General features: G+C 38.7%; 1 protein-coding gene across 1 annotated transcript; it reads left to right on the top strand.

The window, feature by feature from the left end:
* The first annotated feature begins 12,125 nt into the window (after nucleotides 1-12,125).
* LOC120544969 (corticotropin releasing hormone binding protein) lies at nucleotides 12,126-18,234 on the top strand. Its single transcript, XM_039778877.1, has 7 exons — nucleotides 12,126-12,258; nucleotides 12,414-12,507; nucleotides 12,919-13,076; nucleotides 13,609-13,819; nucleotides 14,368-14,513; nucleotides 16,778-16,895; nucleotides 17,568-18,234. The coding sequence occupies exons 1-7, from the start codon at nucleotides 12,169-12,171 to the stop codon at nucleotides 17,720-17,722; spliced, it is 972 nt and encodes a 323-aa protein (XP_039634811.1). The 5' UTR covers nucleotides 12,126-12,168; the 3' UTR covers nucleotides 17,723-18,234.
* Nucleotides 18,235-21,672: the final 3,438 nt, after the last annotated feature.

The raw sequence follows: 21,672 nt of genomic DNA on the forward strand, positions 1-21,672 counted from the left end.
TTTATTGAAACAAAAACAAAAACATACACCCTAACATACACTTCAACATACATCCCATGTCAATCCCAGTCAATAAATATATAAACAAGCAATTCTAAAAGCATGGAAACAGTATTGCACGGGTTGTATTATTGCACATATAGGTCATGACACCCAGGTGGGGAAATGTTTGATTTTGTTCATCTAAATGATGGCTCTTGGGTAAAAACTGTCCTTCAGTCTGGAGGTGCGAGCTTTGAGTGCTCTGTAGCGCCTCCCAGAGGGTAACAGACGGAACAGGTGATGATGACAGGAATTATTTATTTGTTACTGCACTGAAACATTTATTCATGTGTTTCATACCTGTCTTATTAAATTTCAGCTGTTTTTATATTTACTTTAATGAATGTTTTTAACGGTTTCAAACTCTTTGAATTGCCTTATTGTTGAAATGTGCTGCAGAAATAAAGCTGCCTTGCCTTGCTCGATTAATAAATATGATACATACTGTATCATTTTTACATACAAAATATGTATGAGCATATAAAATACAACCCGTAAATATCCACAGCAATGCTTCTGAGCACGGTTAGGGCTTCCTGTCCATCGAGGTCGACAGTTCATTGTTGACCCTGAAAAGTTGAGACGAGAGTCTGAACGTTTGGTCCACTGACATGCACTTTTCTCCCTTCATTTGTACTGTAAATTAAACTGTAGATGATAATCACAGTTGAGCGGCATGTCAGAGCGAGAGTTGTGAGAGTTCGTTTTTACATGAAGAATTGTTTCATTATTATATTTTTTTATTTTTTTATTTTATAGGATAATATCATCACTTCCCTGAAATGTATACATTTGCTATGCATGGCCCTTCTACACAACACTGTGCACCCCTTATTATTATTATTATTATTATTATTATTATTATTATTATTATTATTATATTTTTGTCTTTACAAAGACATTTTATATCTTCTTAGCAAATGATGTGGCAGATACTTTTTGTGTTTGTGTTGCATTTGTTTTATTTCTTTAATCAGAAGGTTTAACATTATAGATGTGTGATAGTTTTAATGATCAGCATAATATGTTAAAGTGTAAATTATTATTATTTTTTTTTATTTTATTGGAAAGGATGTAATTCCTTTCCAGGCTTCTCAGCTGGCCAGCAGAGGGCATGAGAAGTACGGTAGATAAGATTTGATCAGCTCCATTCAGCTGTGTTTCTTCTCTTTTTGTGTGTAGAAGGAAGTGGGAAAATGCAAAAGAGGCAGATGACAACAAAGAAAACAACTGAAGAGAAACATGAGATGCAAAAGAAAGTGATTCGTGTTGGTCAATAATCTTACAGCAGCAGAGTTAATGGGATGACACATTTTGATAGAAGACAATAATGTAAACTGGAAAACAAAAGAAGAAGAAACAGCTGGGTGGTAAGTGAAACAAACAGAAAAAGAGGAAACAAAGCAATATTTTATCGTTATAGCCAATATAATTTCCTAAGAAGTAATTACATTGAATGCTAAGTATTCATGTTTGTGTGTTTATTAGATACATAAATGTGTAAAATAGGTAGGAGACACATAAAAGCTAAAGATGCTGAATGCGCTCTCATCCTGTTTACCAGGAAGCTGGATTTCAGTATCTTCTGCTCACCTTGCAAGAATGCGTAGCTTACCCTGTTATGACATAAGCAGGCCTTTGTTCTCCTAAATCTGAATTATGCATGGCTGAACTGAATCCGTCTTACACACACAGATCCACACAGACACACACACACACACACACACACACACACACACACACACACACACACACACACACACACACACACACACACACACACTTTGATGCACGGAGGCTTTCACACTTGATGTGTTTGTCCGTATAGTCACTTGTGCACACATATGTGACGTCTGAGGTCACGAGGCTGTCACAGACCTTTCTCCTGTACATTCAAATCAGTCATCAGCTTTCTTGTGTTTGTGAAGAATTTGTGAAGTGAAGAACAAGTCAGAGAAATGTGCAATTTGTTCTGATGACGGTGGTATTCACATTTCCCCTGTTAGTTGTGAGAAAATGTCTAAATGTTTTTGAATATTCAGAGAAATGCGATGTTAGAGATGAGGGTGTGCAGTGTGCAGACGTGAAGTGCAAGATTGATATAATTGATGAGGAAATTTTATGCCTGAATAAAAATACTCTGCCTACAATAGTAGTGTAATTTGTATCTGATTTATTTCTCTCACAGGGTTTACTGTGGTCTGTGTGTGTGTGTGTGTGTGTGTTTGTGCGTGTGTGTGTGTGTGTGATGTACTGCTGATGTGTAATTTTCTATTAAACGTCCTGTTTTGAGTTTATGTTCTAACTGTGACCTGCCAAGAGACTGCTGATGAAAATAGCTTTACATAAGTAACTGGTACAATAGATCAAATGGCAACATTATAATGAATGTTGTAAACAGATCTTTTTAATTTAAAAGATTACATTACATAAAAGTGAATATGAATTGTGAATACAATTGACTAGTCATTACAATATGTTTTGGCAGAGATCCAAACACATCTTCATTGTCACTGAAACCTTTGATCAGACTTTGACTTTGTTTGAAGAGTCACAGTTCATTACAACTTTTGTTCCATCTAGTGACTCTCTAATCACACTTACTATACAACTACTGTAACACCATGACACGTTTTGTGTATTATAACCAGAAGACCTGTCTGAGTAAACACATTTGCACATTATCACTTTCAGTCGGTTTCATCCATACATTCTCCAAAATGTTGCAAATCCTATAAAAAGGCCAAACTAGCTGAATTTATCATGCTAAAATGTTTAGTTTACTTGTTGTTTTTAGTGCAGAACTCAGCTGTTTTACTGCCTTCAACTTCAACTTTATTGATATCACACAATCTGACACCCAGCACAGCAAAAGACAACAAAAGGAAATCCACATTAAGTGGAGCCCTGAAAATAAGCACATGGGATACACCGATCACATAATTTAAAGTAGTTAAGGTCCTACATTCCATCATTAAGGTGTCAGTTATTCCATCATAAGGTTCAAGCGCAATAAAATCCAGATAAATAAATACAGACATCTATAAAAACCATTATCAATCACTAATAAAATCTGAGCAACAAGTACCATCACAAATAAAACTACAACCAATCCCTACAAATCTAAACCAGCACAATCAATGATCAACCATCAACCATCAACCATCAAGGTCAGTAACGTTTCAACTGATTCCAACAACGAATCCATAACAACAAGGACATTGAAAATGGAGGAGCGGATGCAGTTATTTTATAGCCTGAAAGTGTTTTCAAAATTGTATATATACGGTTGCATTGCTTTTTCTTCCACAAATGTTTTTCGGGTTGTCTTGCCTTCATACATTCATATTCATCTTGTTTTGTTGTTATATGTGACATACTGTATATGAAGTATAAAGTGACAAGTTTGTGATTTTTACTTTTCTTATCCACCAAAGCAGCAGGATGTCAGGACAAAGATAGTCTATATCCAAGATGTTCCACTTCCGGGATTGTTCCGATGCCGCCGGAATTTGCGCCGGATTTCACTCTTTTCGGGAAGGATTACATTCCGCATTCTTTGCGTTGGAATTTTAAACTCCGGTGGATTTAGGAGGACTATGGTTAACTGCTCCTCAGATCTCTGCAGGGTAAATCCAGACAGCTAGCTACACTATCTGTCTAATCTGAGTTTTCTGTTACACGACTAAAACAACTTTTGATCGAGCACCAAAACAAGTTCCTTCCTGAGGCTATTTTGCAGCGGCACCGTGGCGCCGTCTCTGCGCTTAGCAGAGCACATTTTTCTCCCATCCCAGAATGATGTGTGGACTAGCCAGACCTTCCTCCGCGGTGCTGTGGAGGAAGGTCTGGCAATGCAAGCAAGACTAGGACAAAGTTAATACCTTCAGGCCTCTTGCTTTGCACATATTGCACGTTAGCACTGGTGTAAGGTGACGGCACCTGTAAACTTAAAATGATATGATCAAACCTGGATCTGGTTGCTGTCTTCTTACCTCTGCCACATTTTATATTAGTCCGAGCATCAAAATGTATTGCAAGGGGGCGATCCATAAGACGTGACAGTTTATCATGTGATAAGAAATGCAATGTATTTCTGTTGAATGTGAGGGCTGTTTATCAGTGTCTACATCGGCATGTGTGGTGCGGTTATCTGGTGTCTGTTTATCTGTTTCAGTTTTTAATAAAAAAAATAAAGCATTGTCATCTGAAAAGTAACAGATGAATACATTTTGGTTTTGGTTGTTTTTCAGATACATTTATTAGGTTTTAGTCTTAAAAATGTCAGATGGAGGACACCGCTAAGAAAACCGACAAGTCCTCCAATCCATACCACGATATAGGTTGTTTATTCTTACTAGGGGTGGGGTGGGGGGGAAATCGATACAGCATAGTATCTCGATATTTTGCGTGGCAGTACTGCATCGATACACAGACACCAAGTATCGATCTTTTATTATATATGTGTTGGTCAGTTTGTCTGCTTGAAAAATCCCATTTTGCAGCAATAACACTGAAGTGAGATGAACAAAGAGATATGTATCTTTTTAGATAAAACGAGATGTTGACAAAGTTTCCTTTTGGGGACATCATTTGAAATTGGGAAAAATTTGAAGTTGGAAATAAGGTGATATAATCCAATGTATTATATTATTATACGCAGAATATTGCAATATGTTTAAAATCGTAATAATATCGTATTGTGATGTAAGTATCGTGATGATATCGTATCGTGATGATATCGTATCGTGATGATATCGTATCGTGATTCCCACCCCTCATTCCTAACGTCTGTTATGACCCACAAGAGCGTTTTCTGTCCTTGTATCCAAATGACAGAACGGTCGCGGTTTTAAAGGTGCAATATGTAATACTGACAGCTAGTGTTTAAAAAAGGTATTGCAGTACAAATTCAAAATACTGGAGAGAGTCGTCTCTCACGCCCCCTCCTCCCCAGACTCAAAGTTCATTTTGGTTGCCCGTGCTCACGTGGAGCTCTGTAACCAACTGACAGACACACTTTTTTCGGCTTAGAATTACAGTATGAACTGCCAAAAAAAAACAAACCTTGCCATCTTCTCCAAACTCAGCTTTCCGTAGAGAGATGCCCAAATCTGTCCCAGAGCAATGTGTAAAGAGATAATTTGGCACTAAAGCTGAAATGCTGATGTTTGCTTTTTTGATATTCCTCAAATCTCTTTTGAAAACAAACCTTAACTTATCATGTGTTAAAATGAGTTTACCAAAGTCTTTAGGTACATAAAGTAGTGTAATATACGATAAGAATAGTACAAAAAAATTTCTGAAATGAAATTTTGTAATATCGCTTTTTGAGTAGAAGTTTTGTCAAACATCGCTTGGACGCACCGGTGCGTCTTTCGTTCTCAGAGGGTTCAACACGCCGTTAACGTTGTAATACGGCCGCATTTTGGTTAGGGTTAGGCACAAAATCTATTTGGTTAGGTTTATAAAACGATTGTGGGTGGGGTTAAAATCAGATGCTACGTTACTTAAAGATATAGTAAGTGATGTCAATTCAATACACTTTTTGTCAAAATCATCGGCCACCTAGCTCTCTATTTTCTGTGTGCTTTAAAAAAAATCTGGCATTAATACACAGCCCTGGCTGTGTAAATGGAAAACAAACAGAAAGGAGTGCACAAGCCACAAAACACTATTCCAGCCAATCGGCAACAGTTGACGGTAGGGGTAGGAGGGGTTAGGCAGCATTTGAATGTGCCGGCCAGTAGTTATTTGTCCGTGAATCTGGGGGTGGAGCTTATGAAGGAGGGGGTTGTATTTGTTTGGCAGTTGAGTTCAAATATCTCTGCGCAGAATCACTTACTGCACCTTTAAAGTTCGCTAACGCACGTGGCGCAGAAGGCAGTGTAGTTCCATTTGTTCCATAAAGTTTATAATAAAAAACTGCTGTTTATCTATCTATCTATCTATCTATCTATCTATCTATCTATCTATCTATCTATCTATCTATCTATCTATCTATCTATCTATCTCAGAGCCCTTTCTTCCTATAGACGGACTATGCAAATGCATTGGGCCCCCAAGCTGCAAGTTCAGCCCATTCAGCCTCAATATATTTAGGAAGAAATAAAATGACCTGTCTTTATTTGTAGCCACTAGCAATTAGCCTTCTTTGTTCTAAAACAATTAACATCTATCTATCTATCTATCTATCTATCTATCTATCTATCTATCTATCTATCTATCTATCTATCTATCTATCTATCTATCTATCTATCTATCTATCTATCTATCTATCTATCTATCTATCTATCTATAAACCAATGTCTAGAATTTCCTTCTTATTTAAAAATGATTTGGCTCAAATATTTTTTGTATTGAGGCCACTGTTGTCAGAGAAATTATGCTGAAATAAATACACTTGTGAAAAAAAGGAACAGATTTGTCCTATAATATGAATCTCATTGAAAGCACAACTGAGAATAAGTGGCACTCGTGCTATACCGAGACATTTTTGTCCAAAGAGCTGCAACTGTGTGAATACTTCCTCCCGCAAAGCACATCAGAAAGCTAATTTGCTTAAAGTGGACATTAATTATGTCAGAGCCCACTCCACTAAAAGATAATGTAAATAACTTCCAGAAAGGACACAATGGGGAGCATCTGATTTGATGGAGCCTAATGAAGCTTCGTCACCAGTAATGGCTTCTGCTATTCAGCCAGACCTCTCAGGGCTACAGGACCGCGTTAAATGGCCGGCATCTCTGCAAATTCACCCACAAGCCAAATGAAACGTCCTACGCACATCGCTTCAAAAAGGCAGAAAATAGTTATAATGAGTGTTCAAACAGAGAAGGCCTGTGTGCATATTTCAAAATAGCTCAGATTAGTGGACATAATGAAAAGTGTGTCTGTGAGTTCAAAAAAAATAAAAGTTCCTTGTATATTAATATAAATCATATAAAACTGCTATATTTGCTGTGATGGAAAACACTTTGGCCTTGTGAGCAAATAGGTTCCTGCAAAACACATTAGGTTGTAGAGGCACATATAGAGGATGACGTGTGACATGTCATTAATAAAAATAAACAATGTACAAAACCTATTAAAGCCTGCACAGTGCAATTGTTAGGTTTACTTTCTCTATCTAAGGTTTATAACACCTCTTATCTGCTGAGTGTTTTTTCTACATTCTATACTGTTTACACATAGTTTACATACACACTTGAATTAAATGCAGTTCCCCACTGAAGATGAGAGGCCCATGAAGTATACATTTGTACTTTAATTATGGAGTGCAACCCATCCTATACTTCAAACTGTTGGACTTAAACTAAAACGGTGTCTCTCTGAGAGGGCTGCAGTAAATGACACTATGTTGGTCATTACTTTAATTACTGACTGCGTCCTGTAAAATATTGGTTTAACCCTTGTGTTGTCTTCCCGTTTGTTTTCTATAAGTTTTTGACGCCTTTTTTTCACACGTTTTTTTTTGCTTTTTCCAACGTTTTAAATTGTAAAATAGATACTAAGTAATTATATTGAGATACTAAGTCATTATGTTGAGATACTAATTCATTATGTTGAGATACTAATTCATTATGTTGAGATACTAATTCATTATGTTGAGATACTAATTCATTATGTTGAGATACTAAGTCATTATTTTAAGATACTAAGTTATTATTTTGAGATACTGAGTCATTATTCTGAGATATTTAATCATTATTTTGAGATACTAAGTCATTATTTGGAAATACTGAGTCACTATTTTGAGATATTTAGTTATTATTTTGAGATACTAAGTTATTATTTTGAGATACTAAGTAATTATTCTGAGATATTTAGTTATTATTTTGAGATACTAAGTCATTATTTTGAGATACTAAGTTATTATTTTGAGATACTGAGTCATTATTCTGAGATATTTAATCATTATTTGGAGATACTAAGTCATTATTTGGAAATACTGAGTCACTATTTTGAGATATTTTGTTATTATTTTGAGATACTAAGTTATTATTTTGAGATACTAAGTCATTATTCTGACATATTTAGTTATTATTTTGAGATACTAAGTCATTATTTTGAGATACTAAGTTATTATTTTGAGATACTGAGTCATTATTCTGAGATATTTAGTCATTATTTTGAGATACTAAGTTATTATTTTAAGATACTAAGTCATTCTGAGATATTTAGTCATTATTTTGAGATACTAAGTTATTATTTTGAGATACTAAGTCATTCTGAGATATTTAGTCATTATTTTGCGATACTAAGTCATTATTTTGAGATACAAAGTAATTATTTTGAGATATTTAGTCATTATTTTTTAGATTATTTTGAGATATTTAGTCATTATTTTGAGATACTAAGTCATTATTTTTAAATAAAAAGTCATTATTTTCAGAAACTAAGTCATTATAATGATGACTTACAGGATATTTTTTCCATCACATTGGCGGAGAAGGGCTTCCATAAGCATCATTACAAGGATATTGTCATAGGAAATGCACAGGTGTTCATTTTTATAATATAAGTTTTAACCTAAAACTTATATTGTCTCAAGATTGTATCTGAATATGCCTTCTAGGTGTATGAAACATATTTTAATAGATTTTACAAGCTCTGAATTGTGAAGTGTACACTGTATATCCTCCAGCTTATCTTGGTAGCAAACATGCTTGCTACCAACTCGTCACCAAGACTGTGAATTACACCGAGAGCCAATTTCAACATTTGAATGCAGTGACCTTTTCAATATCCTGAGGCACCTGCAAACCTCAGGGACACGTGGAAGATGAGTGCCCTTGACTCTCAATAAAGTCTATCAATGTAACTTAAAACTTTTCAACAACCAACTATTTCGTTGATAGTGCATTTAATGAAACCGCTGCTTTGTTTTCACGCCCATAAACGAGAAAAACAATTCTTTTACAGATGCTGCAGTGGAGTTTTGGAGCCAGATGTGTACAGCAGAAGCGCAATCACAATTTTCGTTTTGCATGATGAGAGAAATTACCCTGCGTGTCTTTTTGATCATCAGTTCATAATCAACGACAACGATTATGTGTATAATTTGAGATGTAGTTTGTTTAGTATTATAAAAACAAAAGCATGGGACCATCGTTAAGAAACTGGGTGTTATTTCTCACTCTCCCATACTACAGCACTGGAGGATTTTTTTTTTAGGGCTGCGACACACACACACACACACACACACACACACACACACACACACACACACACACACACACACACACACACACACACACACACACACACACACACACACACACACACACACACACACACAGCAGGCGTGAAAGCAGCTTAGTGGGTGTGAAGTGAATGCTGTAGAAATCACAGCAGGTTGTTACATGATGTCGCTGTTGTGTGAATGTACACTCCATCATCCAGTTTTATTATCAGACAGTCAAACAGATACAGGGGGGTCTCAACTGAGCCAAACATATACAATCTTCCATTTCTCATTTTCCTTATCTTCATGTACTGTATTTTTAACATGGATGTACTCCTGATGCTCCAGATTAATTGGAAACTCTATATTACCTTTAGGTGTGAACGTGTTAGCCCCAGCTGTCCTTCTGATCATGTTTTTGTGTTCATGAATGGCAAAAACCACTGATGAATACAGATTATATGCAGTTGTGACATGCAATACTCACTTATTGATTTGAAAAGTCAAAGTGCACTTTTGGCAAAAGATTGTTCTTCATTCACAAATATATACACATTACAATAAACAGTGGCTGTTTTTTTTTTGACTTTCTTTTCTTTTTGTAGCTACGTGAATCATTGAAATTTCACAAACAGTAGGCCTAGAGTAGAATTTGTGTAGCCAAGGTTGGAAAAAAAGAGGAAATTCAGTTTTCTAGAATAATGCATTCGATGATTTAATAAACAAAAAGAGTTTTATGGGTGTGCGATACATTCCTCCACACATCCTCACACCACATCTCTTAAAGGAGCCCTGTGAAGTGCTATAGGAAACAGCAAAAACACACTGAGGGCCCTATCTTGCACTCAGCGCAATTGCCTTTGTACACCGATGCATGTATCATTCCTATTTTGCACCCGACGCACAGCAGACTTTTCCCTCCAGAGACACACGTCGGTAAATTAGGGAATGTATTTGCGCTCCCGGGGGCGGTTCAGCAAAAAGAGGAGGCGTGTTCCGGTGCAAACGTTCCCTGGTGCTATTTTGCAGTTTCAGAAAACAATTCTGCCACAGACCAGGAAAAACCTGGTCTAAAGTCAGTGGCGCTAGTCTAAAGTCAGTGGCGCATGCTTGGCCATAATGTAGCATGTGCACAACGCGCATACACTTTGCTTCTCTCATCTACATGGACGCAGCAGTTCCAATTTTTGGCAAACCATACATAATTACAAAGAAAAATATTACTGAAAATGCGCTTCAGGTGTTTGGATAGATCAGGAGGCACTTTACAGTACAGTCCTCAAAAAGTCGCAGCATTCTTTGTGGCTTGTTGTGTTTTACACAACATTCCATGAATCATGGATGTGTTGATGACATAAATGAGGAAATATTAGAGGACTTAAGGAGACGTGATGTTGAACTACGGCAGGATTGGACACTCCGGCGGAATCTGGTCTGGGAGTGGCAATGCGTGATGTGATCCTGGTGGAGCGGGTGGACGGAGATGGAGTGGGGGGGAGGAGGAAGGGGCACAACAGGTGCAGGTGGTGCGTTTGGAGGCCCAGGCTCCATGGCTGCAGCAATCCTCTCCAGACTTGAGGAGATGCGCCCGAGAGGCCGCAGCAACATCGCCACCTGGCCAAGACGGGCATTTATTACTTTGCCGCATCCCGGACAGCTCCCGCTGGCGTGCGCCAGGAAAATCCGCTGTCATAATAGCAATCCGCCATGGAACAAGCGCGCCTGCTCTTAAAGGGAATGTGAGATGATGTTCTGATTGCTTTATTGCATGTTACGCCCAAACCACACCTAGCTACTTCAGACAACTCATTTTAGATTTGCATCGGACGCAAGAGTCATTTATCCCGCCGGTATAATAACAACAGCGGCCGAGATCCGCCCACAAAGCTACTTGCATTTCACGTTTGATACTTGCGTTTCAGAGGGTTAGATACTAAGTGGAATTGCTCCACTGGATTCACTCGATTGTCTGTTCCATTTGACCTGCAGAAGACAGAAAAGTGGCCGGTCAGAATTAAAACAGTGTAGTGGCATTAAATTAAGTTGGGTCAGCTATTTAATGCTCAGCACTGAGGAAGGATACTGACATCTGATTTATGCTGTTTGAGCCTCGTTTGGCATCAGCTGCGGCTGACAAACAAACAAACAGTGAACATTAACGCAATATTAGGAAGGATTTACATTAATCATATAAATCTATTTGTATGGCAAATATGAAACAGAAATATGAAAACAAAAGTTATTAAGCAATATGAAAATAAAAAAACTACATCATTACATCTTTACTATATATATATAGTAAAGATGTAATGATGTAGTTTGTTTTATTTTCATATATATATATATATATATATATATATATATATATATATATATATATACACACACACACACCCACACACACACAAACTATGAAAATTAACACAAAATTAGGATTGATTATATTATATATACAGAATATCATGTCTTTATTATGCAATCTCTATAGTGTGTGTGTGTGTGTGTGTGTAAGTAAGTAAGTAAGTAAGTAATTTATTTGATATAGCACCTTTCAAAGACAGAGTCACAAAGTGCTTCACACAAAAGACATTTGATTAAAATACAATAGAATCCAAAACAGAAAGTAAACAAGCAACAACAAATGCTGTTCAAATGAGGATTAAAAGAATAAAATAATGTCTGTGTGTGTGTGTGTGAGATGGTCTCTCCCTCTCCCTCTCTCTCTCTCTCTCTCTCTCTCTGTCTCTCTCTCTCTCAACTTGCTTCTCCATCATGCCTTGGTCCGAGGACGTAATTGGGCGGGGGGAGTGGAGGGGGGGATCCACGGTGTGTGACAGCGAACATGTCACACACCAGACCCGCACTTGGGCCTATAAAAAGCAGTGCTGGTCACAGAGCTGCCCACACTTTCTCCACTCAGGTGCGCCTTGCAGACAGAGATGCGTGTTATGGAGCGCACTTTCCGAGAGCAGCTCTTCTTTCTGGTGTTGTGTCTGTCTGTACTCAAGGGAGACTCCAGATATATAGAGGTAAGTACTTCAACTTTGTTGTTATTCACTTCTGTAAATATTCACATTCTTGTTAAACTTTGAATTCACACTTTTGTCTCCATGTCTCTCTCTCTCTCTCTCTCTCTCTGTCTCTCTGTCTCTCTGTCTCTCTGTCTGTCTCTGTCTCTCTGCAGAACAATGAGATCTCTAAAGATGAATTATTTTCATTTTTCAACTCGGAACTCAAGAGAGAAACACCTGAAGAGTTAATGTACCGACGACCTTTACGTAAGTCATATGCAATCTATATTTTAGCCCATATCTTGCAAAAGGACACAACTTTTATGTGAGAGCGAGATAAATGGACACATTTACATGCATTTATCTCTCACATACACTGTCTTCACTACAAAATGATTGAGTGTCAATTTTAAACAGGACATAGAAACACGCTATGAAACACTTCCTTTTCTCTCTAATTTAGTTTTCCAGTTTCAATTGGTTTTATTAGCATAACATGTCAAATGTATTTGAATAGCAGAGGAGCAAAATAGGGGATACAGGTTAAAGGCACAAAGAAATACAAAAGACTAATCTATTGGTAAGGTTTGAATGAAACAAAATACATCTTCTCACCTGGTATTTGGTTTTGTTTATGATTGGCACATGTACTCTAACGGATGTGCGACTGTCTATCAGGTTGTCTGGACATGGTTGCAGTGGAGGGTCAGTTCACCTTCACAGCAGAGCGCCCTCAGCTCAGCTGTGCTGCTTTCTTCATGGCAGAGCCCAACGAAGTGCTCACTGTGGATTATGACAATGTTGACATCGACTGCAGGGGAGGGGACTTAATCACGGTAAACTATAAAACTTGTCCCACAAATATAATTTTCCTCCTCTTATACGTAACCCCCTCAATCAGGCATGAAACAACATCTAGTTCTTGGAAGTGGCACTAAAATATCAAATTAAAATGATTTATTTTAAGATGTTCAGCCTTAGTTGTAACATCATTTACTCCTGTTACAAAGAAACAGCTTCTTAGGTCTATTATTTAATCTATTCCTATGTATAAAGTCAGTAATCACTGGGGAAGAAATTAAATGTGACAGCTTGTGCTTGTTTTCATGCCATCATACTGGGGTCAGTCAACTTGCTTGACTAAGCTTAGAAACACTTCCTGATTAGACAAAAAGCTCCTTTTAACATAAGGCAATTGTACATAACCTGCTTACTTACCCAGCACTTAAGTACACTTAAGATAGTCTAAACCATCAGTAGGCTACTTAGTTCAATGTGTTTACCACAGAGTAAGATCAGCCAGAGTGCAAATGCATCTGTGACTGCATCTGAAAAATCTTACTTTCCCTGTTAATGTGTCCCATGAAGGTGTTTGACGGCTGGGTGATGAAAGGAGAGAAGTTCCCGAGCTCCCAGGATCACCCGCTGCCTCTGTACGAGCGCTATGTGGATTACTGTGACTCAGGATCAGTGAGGAGAAGCGTGCGCTCCTCTCAGAACGTGGCCATGGTCTTCTTCCGCATTCACAACACTGGCAGCAGCTTCACCCTGACAGTGAGGAAACACATCAATCCTTTCCGTAAGTACATCACATTCATACAAAAAAAGCAAACAGGCACACAAATGCAGCCGCTTCAGCTTCCACCCATTTGTGGAGTGATTAATGTGGGAGTCTGTGGTGATGATACAAGCCTGGCAGGGTGCTTCAGTCATCCTTTGCAGCAACATGGGACAATTTGCCATCACTGTTCTGGATCAGGACCATGAAATAACGGGACAAGACCAAAAAAATTAAATCTAAAGGCCAAATTAAACCTAAAATGTGTCGATTTCCATTTTAAAATTAAAACCACCACTTCATTTACTTTCATGATACCAGACCTGACTCCACTAATCAGAAATACAACTAGCATTTTTATAAATAAGAGTTTTATATTTTTTATCTGCTCTGTCAGAACAGGTACTCATTATAAAAGCACCTTTACATATGGTTATGTTCTTTGTCATTTGCATTAAACTGTTTGTGCTTGTACTTTGTCTGGGTGTATTTCACCTGCTTTACCTTCAGAATCCATCCAGGAAATCCTTGTAACATGCCTGTTTTTGCCATTCCCTGTCTCCTCGCAGCCTGTAATGTCATCTCCCAGTCACCAGAGGGCAGTTACACAATGGTGATCCCGCAGCAGCACAGGAACTGCAGCTTCTCCATCATCTATCCAGTGGCGATCGACGTCTCAGAGTTCAGCCTGGGACACTACAACAACTTTCCCAAGGTGAACAAATACATAAAACACTAATGTCGGTACAATATCACCGTTAGCATTTCCTCGTCCTTGTCTATGTTTTGATTATTCTCCTCATCTCATTTTACTCAAGGTTTTGCCACTACTCCAGTACGACGGAGATCAATTGAAATTGGTTCAGGGTGCTCAAAGCAGCCCAAAATCACATCAGGAAAACAATAGCAATCGCAAAACATCGCAGCTGTTACATACTATTACCCACTTTCTGTAAAACGTGATTGAAAACTGGTGTAATTTGAGTGAACTGACCCTGAAACCTTGACTTTATAGTTATTATGCTACATTAATTGCACATGCTTTGCCTGCTTGCTGAAAGTAAGACTTTTAAATCATGCACATTCTTTAAATTTTATTGAGGCTTTAGAAGTCCTCATACCTGTATGAAAAAAACAGGTCTAAAATTAATATTTTATATTAATAATGGATCACATAACTACGTATAACATGAAAGTGATCGCTCATAGTAAAGAACCCAGAGAGAATGATCACCCAACTCTGGAGTTCCCCCCAGCCCTATGAAGCACTTTAGCATTTTTCAGCTCATTGTTTTGGTTTTACGGCCCACAACTTTATTGCTTATGGTCAGCCCGTTCTCATGAACCATTTGTTCAAAAAGCTACCAAAAGTTCCTTGGGTGTGTTTTAATCCAAACCACGATCTTTTTCCTAGTCTTAGTCGTTTTGGTGCCTAATCTTGACTTTTGTTGCGGCAAAATGCTCATATTTTGTGGACTAAATTTAACTGCAATCTTCGTCGAAACGTCACCCATTTTCGGCTAAACATCTACTACATCTACATCTACTAACTGCCGCTGATACGACCGAGCTATGATGGAGGTCCGTAGCCCGCGTCGCGAAGCTCTGTAGCGTCTTAAACTAGCAACTGCTGCTCGGCCTAATAGCCAGCCGGCGTCACGTGACCACCTGGCGTCACGTACCCACCTGGGAGTCTCCTAATTTCGTAAGATATCACACGTTTTGATGTGCATACATTTTAGGATGATATCATATGGACCCGTTCATTAAAATGCGTTGTTATGGTTGAGTCTCACTGCTCTCGCCAGCATCATTTCCACAGTAGTTTTTGTGTGTGAAAAAGCTCTAGAACCCGCTGTACACTACCTGCCCAACACCAAAAAGCAGACACAGACCGTAAGCTACGAGCTGGTGATCATTGTGGACCATTTAACAGCTAATTAGACAGATATTATATTTAGGAGTTGGTAGAGACCGAAACCAGAGCTAAAAGAAGTATGAATATTGGGCTTTCAATCATCAGATGGGCAGAAATACAACTTCAAACTAGAAAATCATTCAGATCACAGACCTTTGCCAAGACCATGTTATGGTCTCTCAATGTTAATGAAACTGAAAAATAATTGGGAGTGTCTATTTGCTCCCAGGTGAGAATAGTCACACGGCAGCAATTTGGCTATTAATACCCAGAAAATGTTGCTCTGTATCTGCTGGTCGGTAAATAAGCAACTGTTTTCTAACAAGTTCACCATATCAACTTAAACACCGATAATATGTCAGTGTTTACAGATGGTTTACGCTGCCCCCATGTGGCCAAGAATTCAGTTAATGCAGGTTTAATGTTAGAGATAAATTATATAGCAAGGCTGAGGTGAGAGGAACATCAGAGGACATGACCTGCACGTGATTTGTACACTCAACCACCCAGCTGCTCCCTACCACTTCTTATGTTCCAAGGATATCAAGCTACTTTGTTTTTTTTTTGCTCCTGAACATAATCATATTGTCGCTGTCATTGAAAACCTTGTATCTCCTAAACCGTTGTTTTTCAGGATATGAAAAAAGGCTAATTTGAAAACATTTTATTGAGCAATTTATCTCAGACTAAGTCAAACGAAATCACCTCACTAAGGCTGGGTACAGAATTCAATACTTTTGAGGCACCAACTGAATTGCCTCCTTAGTATCGAGTATTGATCATTCAAAACCAAATTTCAATAGCTAAGGAGTAAATCTCATCGTTCAGGAACCGGTATCGAAATCACGGTGTTGGTATCGGTACGGGTATTGAACATTTTTTAAGAATATCGATTCCTACTCATCACTGTAGGGTCCCTTGTTGATGGGTCAAGTGCTCTAAGAGTTAAAACTAAATGAAAACGTGGTCTTTAAAAAAATCAGCGTCAATGCACTGTGATGAATTAAATGTAGGTTGTGTTTGCCACATGTCATAATCCCATCATGTGTTGATTTCCACAGAGGTCCATGCCTGGTTGTGCAGAATCAGGAGATTTTGTGCAGCTGCTGGGAGGAAACGGCATCGACACATCCAAGCTGCTGCCCATCACAGACCTCTGCATCTCCTTCACTGGACCCAGTGAGTACACACTCATCTCCTCCCTTCCATCTTCATCAAACAGGAAATCTGGCTTACCGGATGTACATTGCCGGGATAAAGCCTGACATCCAGCACATCTCTCACGCGCCAGATGTCCCTCCCCCTTCTCCTATCTGTTTTACAAGAGCACCACGCTGCATGCGGGTCTTAGGGCTGCCCAGGATGGTTGTGATTGGTTTAAAGAAATACAAACAAGCCAGAGCTTTTTCCCCCTATCCCAGAATAGATAAGCGGTGTAGCCAGACCATACTTCAGCGCAGACACAGTTCCATTCAATTACATTTTATTTATAGTATTAAATCATTACAGACATTATCTCAGAGAGAGAGAGAGAGAGAGAGAGAGAGAGAGAGAGAGAGAGAATAATACCCAACTACAATTAATACAGAAATATGACTCATAATAATTATAGCACTAGGTACACAACAGAGGAGATTTCTCACTGCGAGACCAAACTACCAAACTGGTTGAACTTAAGGCCATTTTAGCCCCGCAGACCCCCGCAGACCCCTCTGCGTCGCCGTAGCCTGACGCGCACCTCTCAAAAAATGTAACTACACGTCAAGTCGACGCAGACCGCAAGCATTGTGATTGGTCAGTTAATGCAATACAATACAAAGACTTAATATTTCTCCTCCTTTCCCCCCGCAGCCCACATGAAGATCGGCTGTGATAACACAGTGGTGAGGATGGTGTCCAGCGGGAAATTTGTCAGCCGAGTGTCTTTCAGCTACAGGCTACTGGACAGCCAGGAACTGCAGACGATCAAACTCAACAACGTGGAGGATTTCTGTTTCAACAACTGATCCCAGCAAGATCATGAAGTGACAAATGATCATTTGACTGCAAACATTGTTTTTCTCCAATTATTTTATTAAAAAAAAAACAAAAAAACAAGAGATCCACTTGGTCATTCCCAGACTCGTTTTTATTTTTATTCTAACTGCATTTTGATTCTTTTATTTTCCACTCATTCTGGTCGTTGCTAAATATGAAGTGTCCTTTTGTGTTTGGTGGAACTGCTATTGTTTTTGTTTCTGCTTTGTGTACAGTATGTGTATTTATTAAGACTTATGATATTATGTTACATATGAGTTCATGGCCAACATTCTTGAAAGAGAATGGTGCTGAAACGAATGTTACTGGTGTTTATTTTGCTGAATGATACACAATGTGCTGAGTCACATCCTGCCACAGATGACATAGAGGGCAATAGGTAAAGTGTTATCAATATAATAAATACAAGTGTTCATTGCCATTATGAAGTTAAATTTGTATAAAACCTTTTTGTAATAAAATTATACTGCATGACAAAGCACTCGACTGTGTTTCCCGTTTTCATTTATGCTACAGTGAGAAACAAAGCAGTGCACTGCACCACTCACAATCATGAACAGTTATTGTGAACTACATTCACATTTATTTCTGTGATCTGATCAATTTATCAGATAAATACATTGCCTATAAATTTAGATATGCACCACGTCTTCTGGCTCTCTGTATTCAACGCAAGTTCCTGCAACTATTTCTGTCTGTTCTGTGCACAGCTCCATTAAATTACTTTTAATTAATTAGTTTCAGTGGAGGAACACATAGGGGAGGTATTCACTGCTCCACTTATCCAGACAGGACTGCTTCTGTTTGTTCACGAGCGTACCAAGGTAGAGGGACACTTACACAATCTTTAAAGGAACATTCTGCCGCCATTTTGAAATGTGTAAGTGAGAGCTGCATTCGAAACCCTCATTCGCTCAGTTACTATTCCCTATATAGTGTTTATTAAATAGTGAACTACATAGGGAATGACCAGTGTTGGGAGTAACAGCGTTTAAGTATAACGGCGTTACTAACGGCGTTATTTTTTCAGTAACGGAGTAATCTAATTCATTACTTTTCCCATCGTTGCAACGCCGTTATCGTTACTGAGAATGTAAAGTGACGTGTTACTATAATTTGGTTGAATGAAGCGCGAGGTGGCTTTCGCTACACATCAGCTGCCTGGAGAGAGCGATGGCCTGCTCACGCTGTCTCACTGCACGCTCTGACTACCACTAAACTCAAGACAGCGACAATGGGGACAAGCCAGGGAAATTCAAAGGTAGCGTTCTCGAACTGGAAGTACCGGCACATTGAAATTAAAGGCAAGAATGTTTATGTAACATGCACGCTATGCCCAGGAAAAAAGACTTTGTCCACGTCTGCCTCAAGCAACTCGAATCTTATGAAGCTTTGACGTTAAAGATGTTATAGAACGTAATAGCGTTATAGAACATAAAAAATAACGTCACAGTTACTTTGCTGAGTAACTAATTACTTTTACAATGTGGTAACTGAGTTACTAACTCAATTACTTTTTGGGATTTACTTTATTAAGTAATTTGTAACTGTAACTAATTACTTTTTTAAAGTAAGATGACCAACAATGAGATTTCGGACACTCACTGAAAACACATCGTTGCGTGACTTGTGTCAGAAGATGCGCCGGTTATTTGTGTGACGGAAGCGGCCGCACCCAGCCACATGTAAACAAACCCGAAACAAAAATACTTCTAATACTTCCCTGAAGCAAACCGAGCACTCAGAAGAATAGTAAAAAAAAATATATATGTTGCATGTTACATTTCCACTGTTTAGCTTAGAAAGCCCGATCCATATTTCCTTTTCAGTTTTCGCGGTTGGTTCTGCTTCTTCTTCTCCTCTGGGAAAACACGACCGCGCTGCATTGTGGTATACGGGAGTTAAATGTAGGGTACATTATATGTATAGTCTCGCATAGCCAGACATGTATCTCCACAGCGCTGTGGAGTAAGGTCAGGCTACACCATAGATACATACTGGGATAGGAGAAAAAACTGCTCTGGGTTGTTTGCATCTCTTTAAAACAATCACAATTGTCTTGGGCGGCGCTAAGCTCCGGACACAACGACGGTGGCTCTGCAAAATAGTCCCGGGAAGGAATTTGTTTTGGGTGGAACATTTGCACCCCGCAAAATAAAACGCCACATACAATATTAAATGACATTAACTGTTCACACAATACAGCAACGTGAGCTATTTAAATTAGCTGGATACATGGTTAAACGCCATTTGATCTTATCAGTGTATCGCCGTGTGTACTTAGTCCATAGCAATCCCCGCCAATCGATCCCAAAACTTCCCAGTTAGAGAGTAAATGCCATAAACACATTCTTTGTAAATCTTTACAATCATTCCCCAAAAGAACCAGGCAGGCCTGCCTTGTTGCCCGATCCAAATTTACTTCAAAACTTGCCATTATCAGCTTGAAGCTTGCTAGCTCAAAGTTTGTTGTTGATTCCCGAAACGAACAGAGTTTTCGAAAGCAAGGGGATGTCGTCGCCTTCGGCTCAATGTCAGTCAATTATCCTGGAAATGTGCTTCCATTGATCCTGACTAGTTCAACCATTTCTGATATTGACAATCAAAACATCCCTGTGTTCTACGTGCTGGATCACTGTTTTAGCCGTTTAGCAGTATTGGTTCTAGCGATGGCTAGCAGGTTAAGTTTGTCCAGTACTTTAGTTTATGACCAAATACCTGCAAAACTAATGCCATTCCCATCAGCCTTAGCTGTACTTTGTGTTAAGTCCTAATTGTCAAGTCACAATTGTCATTGTGAGCATGTTAGCATGCTGACATTAGCATTTAGCGCAAAGGACTAATGCACCAAAGTACGGCCTCGCAGAGCTGCTCCTGTGGCTGTAATTGCGTCTAGTTGAAGTTAGTTAAAGATGTAGACAGTCAATGAACAGCTGACATCATACTTTAGGCTACACATATTCAGTTATTTGCAATAATATATATAAAAATAAACACCCAGTAACTGTTACATTTCAGCTTTTCCATGTTGTTTATAAGAAGTAATTCCCATTGCAGGCTCATGTCTTGGTAAACAACCACAAGACCTTTCAGTTGTCAGGGGAGCATGTGCCACTTCATCACCCCCTCAGATGTGGGATGATGTCATGGTTTCTGGTATATAAGCGCCCCTCACTGTCACTACAGGGAGAACAGGGGGCGTTATCTCTGAAATTGATGGCCTGAATGGAACAAACCAATGGGGCGAGCAGTGATTAAAGGCCTGCAGGTGTATTATCGTTGACAGACACCTGCAGGCAGCCACAGCTGGTGATGAACGAGTGTGTGATGACGACCCATGTAATCAGAAATCTGTGTGTGTGTGTGCGTGTAAGTGTGTGTGTGTGTGTGTGTGTGGGGGCGTATAAGTACCTCTAGTGGTCTTGCACTAATTTAAATTGTTCAGGGCATAGGTTAAAAACAGATCAGGTTTCCAGTATATGTGCGTAGTGACACTAACATCGTCACGACTTCCTCCTTTACTTACCGAATATAGAGGTTTTTGTCACTTGAATATGAACAGATGTTGTTTGAGGTTCTTCTTCTAAGGAGGAAAATCTCTTAAAACAGTGGTCACAGATATATTCTTTTTATTTTAAAAAAAGAGGTTCAGTTATGTTCTACAACAGCTGTAGTTTTCATCAAACTAACAGCAGGAAATTGTGCATTTGTTGGGAACTATGTTCAGCAGCGGTTTAATCCACATTAGGTGAGTATTTGTGGCGGCAGGACGGTGAATGTGGGATTGAGTCAAAATAAACTACGGTGTGTGTATTTTATGGTAAAGAAGGAACATGTCACCCAGTTTAAACAACAATGGAGCTATATGGCACAGAGGAAGAAGATATATCAGGCTTTGAAACAAAAACTTTGTTAAAAG

The sequence above is a fragment of the Perca fluviatilis genome, chromosome 17 (assembly GCF_010015445.1).
Source record: "Perca fluviatilis chromosome 17, GENO_Pfluv_1.0, whole genome shotgun sequence".
Lineage (NCBI taxonomy): Eukaryota > Metazoa > Chordata > Actinopteri > Perciformes > Percidae > Perca > Perca fluviatilis.